The sequence below is a fragment of the Miscanthus floridulus genome, chromosome 11 (genome assembly GCF_019320115.1).
Source record: "Miscanthus floridulus cultivar M001 chromosome 11, ASM1932011v1, whole genome shotgun sequence".
In the NCBI taxonomy this organism is placed as follows: Eukaryota; Viridiplantae; Streptophyta; class Magnoliopsida; order Poales; family Poaceae; genus Miscanthus; species Miscanthus floridulus.
Window position 1 is genome coordinate 2848711 of NC_089590.1, and position 9693 is coordinate 2858403.

Sequence of the window (9693 nt, forward strand, 5' to 3'; positions counted from 1 at the left end):
GAAACGTGGAAAACCAAACAAATCGAACGCTTCCGTGCTGCTTGCCTCGCTGCGTAGGAGCCGGAGTCCCCCTGTACGACTGATGAAGCGGAGCCGAGCGTGCGTGGTACATGGGGAGCCGGCTTAATTCGTTGTCCTCACGAGCATCTGCCGTCTGATTCGCATATACAATGGATGCGGTTTACAGACGCGCTGCAGCGAATTTTTTCCCTGCATAGAGTCGGTCTACTAACTGATGTTGAATAACTTTGTTATTATGTACTGCACAAGATCTCTGTTTCGCAATCACAAGGAAAACCCAAAAATACGTATGATGTGTCTGCTTGCATAATTTGATGTTACTTCATTAGTATGCTTTATCTGAACAGATTCCGTGGCCCCTCCATGCTCTCGGGCCTCTTTGCGGCTACTAGTTCAGAAGAAAACTCTTCTACCGGCCATTCGCTAGCCAGCCTGGTTTTGTCTCTCTGAAAAACAGTGACCAGGATTTATTTTTCCCGGCCCGATATAGATGGCCATATGGCTCAAGGCCCATGAGCACGGCCCATGGCCTGATGTTTTGGCCCGGCCCAAATACAGCACGGCCTGATGGCCATCGTGCCCGTGCCGGCCAAGCCCGATGAAAGGGCTGTGCCCAGGTCCGCTCACTCAGCCCGTAGTGCTGACCTGGCCTGACCCGATCTAGAGAAGGCCTGTTAAGGCCTTTCACAGCCACCTTCAACTCACGTATAAAAACCAAACCGTAATTCCTAATTCCTAATCCCACACCCGGCCGCCGCACCCTGACTCCGTGCATGCACCCCACCGATACCTCCTCGCTCTCCTCCGACTCTGCCCAAAGCTACCTCTCTTTCTCCCTTTTTTGTCCTCCTCCGTGCTCGACGGCCAGTGCCTGGCGGCAGTGCAGCAACTCCTCCCACAGCGGCCTCGCTCTCCTCCACGTTCGATGGCCAGCGCTTGGCCGCGGTGCAGCAGCAACTCCCCAGACGGCCTCACTCTTCTCCGCGTTTGATGGCCAACGCGTTGCGTCAACGGCGGCGTAGTAACTTGCCCTTGGGCCGGCTTAGGCACGGCAGGCTTTGGTGGGCTAATGGGCTGGCACAGCATAGCACGAGGCCTTTAGGGCTGTGCCTGGGCCGTTCACTACCACAGAACGGAATTTTCTTGGCGGCCAAAAACCGCCAAGGAATATAGGAAAACCGCCAAGGAAATGTTTTTTTGGCGGTGCACCGCCAAGCATGAACCGCCAAGTTTGGATTGCAAGGAAAATAGAGTTTCCTTGGCGGCTGGCCCTCAAGCAATGTTTTCTTGACTGTCAACCTGCCAAGAAAAACATGGACATGTAACAACCGACAAGAGGACAGGAAAATGAGTAGACCGACAAGTAAATACATTTTCTTGGGGGTGAATAACCGACAAGTAAATACATTTTCTTGAGGGTCATACACCGTCAAGTAATCATATTTCCTTGGGGGTGCTTGACCGCCAAGTAATTGCATTTTCTTGAGTGCTACTTACCGCCAAGTTAAGGGTGTATTACTTGGCGGCCTTAAACCGTCAAGAAACCTTGTTTTCCTTGTCTGTTGTCCCGCCAAGAAAATTAATTTTCCTTGCTCCCTTCTCAGCCAAGGCAATACATTTTGCACAAATATGGTAGCCAAGGAAATATGATCTCGCCAAGGAAAAGGCAGAAATATTTCACCAGAACAATTAAATCGAATGGATCAAACAATATCCATTAATGATCCAATAGTCATATAGATAATAACATCAGAAAATCATACATAACATGCAACATCCGATGGTTCATTACAAGACCATTTTGCAGATATATACAAAATCTATATGGCAACATTGTTTCATGCCTTCATGTAGCAGCCATGCTTAAGGCAACATTGCTCACTACATTAGCAAAAGGATAGCTGGCACTAGCACCAGTCATGCCTACATGTCAGCAACACATGCTTAAGGCAACATTGCTTACTACATCGATCAGCAAAAGGTTAGTTGGTGCGCACTTGCATTTGGAGGGTACCAGCACCAATACACTACAACACTGTTGGTTTCTACCAAATTAGACCAAAAGGAAATCCAAACTGCAGCCTACCAGTCACTTGGAGCCATTGGTGTTACCATGTCGTGTGCCACTCCCATCTGTTGCCACTCTCATCTTTTTGTTGCGTGCATGGCCAGTTAAGTGCTCATCGTCACCTTGGACATTTTCAACATCTCTACAGCCATTGCCATCATTATCCAGTTCCCAGTTAGCATTCTGTAGATTATTGGCTTCATCATAAATGTCATCATGATCATCTTCCTCGTACATGCCATCATCACCTGACATGTCCTCATCAGCTTCATCATCAGTGCTATCCTCATCAGTGTAATCCTCCTCATCAGCGCCATCAATAGTGTAATCATCATCATTGTAGTTGTAGTTGTACCAACCATTATCAACAGATTCAGAGCCTCCAAGTGATAAACTTGTAGTCTGCAAGAAGCAATATAGTTGTACTCAATATACTAGTTTCCTATTATTAGCAAAACTCAAGTGAACCAATACATATTCCCTAAAAAATATCTTTTTTTATAAACACCTAAAAATATCTGTGCAAACAAATTGTGTCATTACTGTTTTTCTTGCTTATTCACATTACACTTTTTGTTTACTCAGTAAAGCATAGAAGAATGAGTTGTCAAGATAAAGGATGATCTTAAGGCCTTATATCAATGTTACTGTTTACATAAAGATTCTCTTTTTGTCCATTTTTACGCCAAGCAAAACTGATCTTGGCTACCTTACCATCAACATAAAACTAAGAATGGCATTTCTAATCAACAAGAAGCCACTTGTTCACTGCTGCAACTCGCATTGCCATTCTGCCACCAAACATTATTAAATCTCTAGATGAAATGTCCAGAAAATACAAAGTATGAAACGTGCAAGATAATAAAATGAATGTTGTAACCTGGTTGCGGCGGGCATCAATGTTTGCTAGGCGCTGTAGCAGATCAGCAGGTGGTTCTTTTTTGAAATCCGCATAAATTCTCTACAGTTAAAAAGCACCCACATAAAAATGCATGCATAGGGCGAGTTAAACGGTGTAAATAATAAACAATTTTTACCATGACAAGGTCCTCAATGAGTAGCCCATTAGTTTCTTTCAATCGCTCATTTTCAGCGATCACACTTCGATACTTATCATGATTGGGTGGCATAACCGATGCTGATTTGGCTTGTACTAGAACACATGCCTTATCCACAGCACCATCGCCTATTAGAACACGGCCATGGGGCATTCCACGTGCCATGGTGTACAATGCTTTCCCATCAAGTACTTTTGAATTCTCATCTGGAGCTAGTGCTTTGTAGTCATCCTAAAATGAAGATAAGATGAAATTAAGATGGGCATGTGAAATAAATTATGTTGTAATACATTCAGGAAGTAAACAATCATGCAAAAAAAATCAATAATAGATAAAAGTATGAAGAGCAGACCAAACGTTTCTGTGCTTTTTGGCTAGGGATTGGACCACTCCTTCCAGTGCTATCCACATTCTTAATTCCGGATTTCATTACAGCAAATGTGTTTATAGTGCCACTCTGATGCCCAGGCCCAAAAGTATATTCCTGTAAAACCAATAAGAAATTATGCATAAAAAATGTACTGCAGGTCAATGACTTCAGTAAGACAAAAATGATTTCTCCTACCAGGAATTGTTGTGTCTTTGTAAAATTTCTTGAACCTCCTCTATCAGCTCTAACCCTTGTGGCATTATTTCTGCTGGACTGAACACCATTTGGACTGCTCCTATCAGAGTTGCCACCATCAGCCCCAACCCTTCTGGACTGATTTGTATTGGATTCAACACCTTGAGGATTGCTTCCGGAGTTTGCACCATGATTACTTCCAGTGTTACTCTTGTGCTTTTTGTGACGAAGAGCATACATCTCCTGCATTATTAGTAAAACAGTTAGTAAGTTGTATATCGCAAGCACAAATGACAGTTAGCATATTTTCAAGAACACGCAACCACACATGTGAATAACATTTTGAGAGCAAACATGGATATGCAATAAGGCATAACAAGTGCACAGTTTTATCCCAAAAGGTACACTTGTTTCAAGGAATACAAACTGCTTGCACAACCTCTAAGTAAAGAAAAAGAAGTCAATAATCATCAGGGTCATAAGCTAGATGTTCAGGCAGATCATCAGGGTCCTCTTCATCTTGGTTGTCTTCATCTTCGTCATATGTATTTTCACAAGCTGTATCTTCTTGGCCTTCATCTGGAGTAGTTAGTTTGGAGAGAAATTCCAAGTCCGTAGGATCAGTTATCTCATCTGACAGAACAGAAGTTGTGTTGTCTAGATCCATCCCCAAATCAACGACAAATGTTCCTTCCAAGCCCTCCTCTTGAAAAAATAAAACTTCTTGTGCTGGACCAGCAGGAGGATTTGAGTCATCATTGCTCTCATCTGGAGGAATATATCCACATGGAGTAACATGATATGCAACCCACCACTCTGCTAGATCTTCTCTTCTCTGACACGCATAAGGTAAATAATAGACTTGTTTAACTTGACTTGCCATAACAAATGGTTCAGAAACAGAAAGCCTGGCAGCATGCTTAATTTCCACTAGTCCCAAACTTTCAGTGTGCCTAGTTCCACTTGGTGTTGGATCAAACCAATCACAGTCAAACAAAACCATCTCTAGCCTCAAGCTTCCTTCCCATTTTATTTTAAAGATATCCTTGATAACACCATAACACTCCATCTCATTGTTGCCATCATCAACACAAGTTACACAAATGCCACTATTAATTGTAGCTAATCCTGGTTTAGTTCTCTCATGCTCCTTCGAGCGAAATCTGTAACCATTCACGTCATAACACCCATATGTAGCTACTCTTCTACGAAAACCATAAGATATTTCACACAAGGCAGTATCAATGCCTTCTGTTTGCATGCACTACAAGTTCATGATAGTAGGATATGTTAGTTATTGTTTGAAGTAGATTGTTGCTAAAAGGTAATGCGAAGTGTTTCAGTAGGATTACTTTTTCTTTGAACCATTCAAAGAAATTAGGACCACGTTTTCCTCGGCTACTCTTCCACCCATTTAACCTTAAATCCTTTAGTTGTTCATCTGTTGGACTAATTCTGCTCTTCCATTGTTCTTCCCTAAATTTACTAAAGGAAACAAGTAAATTAGAATATGGTCAACACATATAGAAAACAAATTCAGCTTGTAGGATGGGTGTATTACTTGAAGTGTTCATCCATCTCTTCCATGTTAGTCAAAACATATAGGAAAGCAGCCTCATACTCTTTTGTTGAGAGAAGACGAGTGCCTCGAGGGCTAGTGCACTGTCCAGGGCGTTGAAAGATTTGAAGATTGCATGAACTTTGGAAGGTATAGGCACCATCATCATATCGAGGAGCTTTGTTTCTAACTGATCGGGCATTGGACCTAAAATAAAGGGATAGTTGATTTGTAGCCTCCTCAACCAATTCAGCCTCAACTATGCAACCCTCAACACGTGCCATATTTCATACTTTCTTTTTAAGTTGCTGAATTTTCCTACGGATTATAAACAGAAATCAGAAAAGAAATATATACAGAAACAACAGATTATTAGATGATTTTAGTTATATTTTTACCGCTCAAATGGATAGTTCCAACGGGCTTGAACAGGACCTCCTAGTCGAGCCTCTTGAGGAAGATGAATAATTAGATGTTGCATAGGATTGAAGAAAGCTGGAGGAAATATCTTCTCCATCTTGCAAAGAAGAACAACAATCTATTGTTCCAATGAGCATATGGTACCTTTTTCAACTCTTTCGCGCACAATTGCCGATAGAAAAAGCTAAGCTCTGCCAAACACTTCCATATATTTTCAGGCAGGAACCCTCGAAATGCAGTAGGAAGTAAGCGTTCCATAAATATGTGGTAATCATGACTTTTTAGTCCCAATATCTTCCTTGAAGTCAGGTTCACCCCTCTCTTAATGTTGGCTGCATAGCTGTTAGGGAACTTGAGTTCTTGAAACCATTTTAGGATTGTTGGCTTGTCATTCTTGTCAATGCAAAATGGAGCCCGAGGCCTGTCCCACTTGCCATTTGACTTTTGCTTCAAATGTTGAGAGGGACGATTGCAGATTTCAGCTAGATCTTTTCGAGCCTTAGCATTATCTTTAGTCTTCTCAGGAATGTCAAAGCATGTATTCCATATAGCTTCAGCTATATTTCTCTCATTGTGCATCACATCTATGTTGTGTCGCAATAGCAATTTATGGAAGTATGGAAGTTGCCAAAAGCAACTTACATGGGTCCAGTTGTGCAATACACCATAGTTTGCACTATTAGACATAAGTGTGCTCATTTGGGTTAGGATTTCCTCTCCTGTTAAATGTCTCGGAGGCTCATCATGGATCATTGTGTTCTTTCTAAATGCATTTGCTTCATATCTAAAAACATGGTCACTGGGTAAGAAACGACGATGGCAATCAAACCAGCAAGCTTTGTGACCATGGTGAAGGTTGAAGGCTTTACTATCACACAAGCATATTGGGCAAGCAAGCCTACCATGAGTGCTCCATCCAGAAAAATTACCATAAGCAGGGAAATCATGGATTGACCATAGATAGGCTGCTCGCATTTTAAATCTCTTTTTGATTGAAGCATCCCATGTTTCAACCCCACTCCACAAGCTCAATAGCTCATCCACTAAAGGTTGCATTAGTATGTTCAATTTCTTTCCAGGATGCTCTGGACCTGGGACTACAAGGGCAAGAAATATGTACTCTGACTTCATGATAGCACAAGGAGGGAGATTCAATGGAGTAACAAAAACTGGCCAGCATGAATAAGGCGCTGCATTTATACTAAATGGTGTAAAACCATCTGTTGCCACAGCAAGGCGAACATTTCTTGGGTCACTAGCAAAATCTGGAAAGTCCTCATCAAATTGTTGCCATGCTTCACCATCACATGGGTGTAACATCTGACCAGATCTGGACCGTTTGTGAGACTGCATCATCTTTGCTGTCTTTTCATATGCATATAACTTCTGTAGTCTATCTGTAATTGGAAGGTACCGCAATACCTTATGTGGGACTCTACCCGGGCCTTCCTCATAGCGTGAGGTCTCACAAACATCACATTTGTCTTTCTTTTCATTTTCTTTATAGTAAAGCATGCAATTATTGTAACACACATCGATTTTCACATATCGCATGCCTAGACCCTCCAATAATTTCTTTGACTGGTAGAAGTCCTTAGGAATCTTAGATTCTGGAGGCAGAATTTCATTCAATAACTCTAAGTTTGCTTCGAAATGTGCAATTGACATATTGTAGTGTGATTTCAATGCTAACAAACGTGCCACGGCAGAAAGAGTAGTGTGTGTTGTGCTCTCATGGACTGGTTGGTCTGCACTAGAAACCATCCTATAGAAAGCCTGGGCTGAGGCTGTAGGCTCATCATCAATTGTAGGTGGGTTGGCATTAGCAAGGTCAACCAACATATCATCCATGCGATCAGCTTCATCTAAACTCTCATCACTTCCAGCTTCAATATGACCCTCTCCATGTGATGTCCAGATTCTATAGTCATCTCTAAACCCATGTTTACACAAGTGCATCTCCACATCAAACCTTTTATGCCTAACATAGTTTCGGCACTTGGCACATGGACACTTAATGGTGTCATTTTCAACCAGACTAAGCATAGAGAATGCACGGTCCAAAAATATGTTTGTGTTTTCAATCCACTCATTAGAGGGGGCCTGTCCAGGAGACCAACCACTATACATCCATTCCCGGCCTGTCATTACTTTTATTCTGTTTTAAAAAGATGACAAAAATTATATATATTTCAGGTTCTTGAATATTGACACAATTATCAACCAAATATGGCTAGTAGGGCAGAAAAGAAAGAGAAACACAATAATTATCAACACTGTGTCCAGCTTACTACAAATATGCACTCTAACTAATGTCAAACACACAGTTGTTAAGAAAGAACATGATACTTACTGTTACTGTATTTCAGAGTTGTCCACAAAGAATTCCCTTGCACTCCTCACCAATGGAAAACAGATCACATCTACTGAGATCAAACCTGGTAAAAAAAGGCATGATCAGTTTACACATGGGTTCCCTGAAGAGGAACACAATCAAGACGAACACATGGGTTCCCTGAAGACGAACACCAATTTCCATGTGAACTATCTAAAGTCCAACCAGATGTTTCAGATAGCAACAATTAATTTGTTTGAATCGAAAGCCTCAAAAGTTTAGAATATCCAATGTCTCTCAGAACTAATTTCAGACCTATGTCCTAGCGCACAGTATGTGTACTAGTAATGATGAAGAAAAACAAAAAAAAAACAAAATAAGAAAGCCATCCTCACCAGGCTCTGAAGTGTTTGTCTAGATCTACAGGATATTGACCTCCGGAGCTGTCCAGACCATGGACCAGTGCGAACACCAGGGCAGCAGCGTCCAGGCCAACTTGCTACAGAATCCCCACTACGGCAGCAGCGTCCACGACAACACACTGCAGAATCCCCACCACAGCAGCAGCATCCACGGCACTCAGCACCAACACAGTCCAACACACTGAAGAATCCCCACCACGACGCCAGAGATAGGCTTCACATCATCACAGATCTTGCACGTCTGGGCGTGGGAACAGAGGGGATGAGTGGAGAAGCTGACGATGTCAAGCCAAAGGGTGGAGGACACTGATTTCAGAGCTAAGCCATGGAGATCTTGGGACGAAGGTTCGAGGGGGTGGAGAATGGAGAGGGTGGTGCTGAGGGGGGTCGGGAGTGGAAGAGAAGGGCGTTGAGAGGAGGCGGAGGGCGTCGAGGAGAGACGATGGAGGAGGTTGCGTCGAGGGGAGGAGGTGGCGTGGGCGGCAGATGGGTGGCGGCGGCAGGGGGAATTTTGGTCTGTGTTGGGGACGTCCCTGTGTTCGATGAGTTGCCTTTGGGGCGGCGGCGGGTTAGGGTTACGCGCGGGAGCCAATTTTTTCGCGGGAGAGTGACGCGGGACTTGGCTAACTTTGGCGTTGGCACCCAAAACATTTCCTTGGCCGCCGGCAGTTAGAAAAATTTATAGTTTCCTTGAGGGTTTTGCGAAACCGCCGAGAAATATCTATATTTCCTTTGCGGGTCTCACCAACCTTCAAGAAATATATATTTCCTTGACTGTTTTATAGCACCGCCAAGGAAATACCATATTTCTTGGCGGTTTCAATTTGGCCTTCAAGAAAATTCCTAGCCCTCAAGAAATTTCAGGATTGTGGAAGTGGTTGGTGCAAGGCATGATGCACCTGATGGGCCGTACCGAGCATGGGCCCTTGCTGGACCGGATCGGGCGGCCCCAATGGCCATCTATACCGCCCGGCTTTTTATTATGTACTTGGTTTAAAGATAGTAATTAATGTTGACATTTTTTGGATTGTTGCCAATTATAAGCTGTAGTGTAGTAGAGTATAGATACTACTACAGAGTACATAAATACCAATCCTGCCACAGCTACTTGCACCCTTAATTTCATTAGTCAACAAAATAAACTTACAGAGTTGGATTCTGTATGAATTAAGTTCAAGCATACTACGCAGACAAGACCATTGCTTGGTGAAATGTATGATCCTTAGGAGACAAGTCCAATGCATTG

At 42.9% G+C, this 9693-nt stretch overlaps 1 protein-coding gene across 1 annotated transcript; it reads right to left on the bottom strand.

Annotated features, from left to right (window-relative positions):
- Nucleotides 1-4172: 4172 nt before the first annotated feature.
- LOC136494036 (uncharacterized) lies at nt 4173-7838 on the bottom strand. Its single transcript, XM_066490172.1, has 5 exons — nt 7589-7838; nt 5669-5720; nt 5274-5477; nt 5065-5197; nt 4173-4976 (listed from the first exon to the last, which is right to left on the bottom strand). Exons 1-5 carry the CDS (start codon nt 7836-7838, stop codon nt 4173-4175), a joined length of 1443 nt encoding a protein of 480 aa, XP_066346269.1.
- Between the last annotated feature and the right edge of the window lie 1855 nt (nt 7839-9693).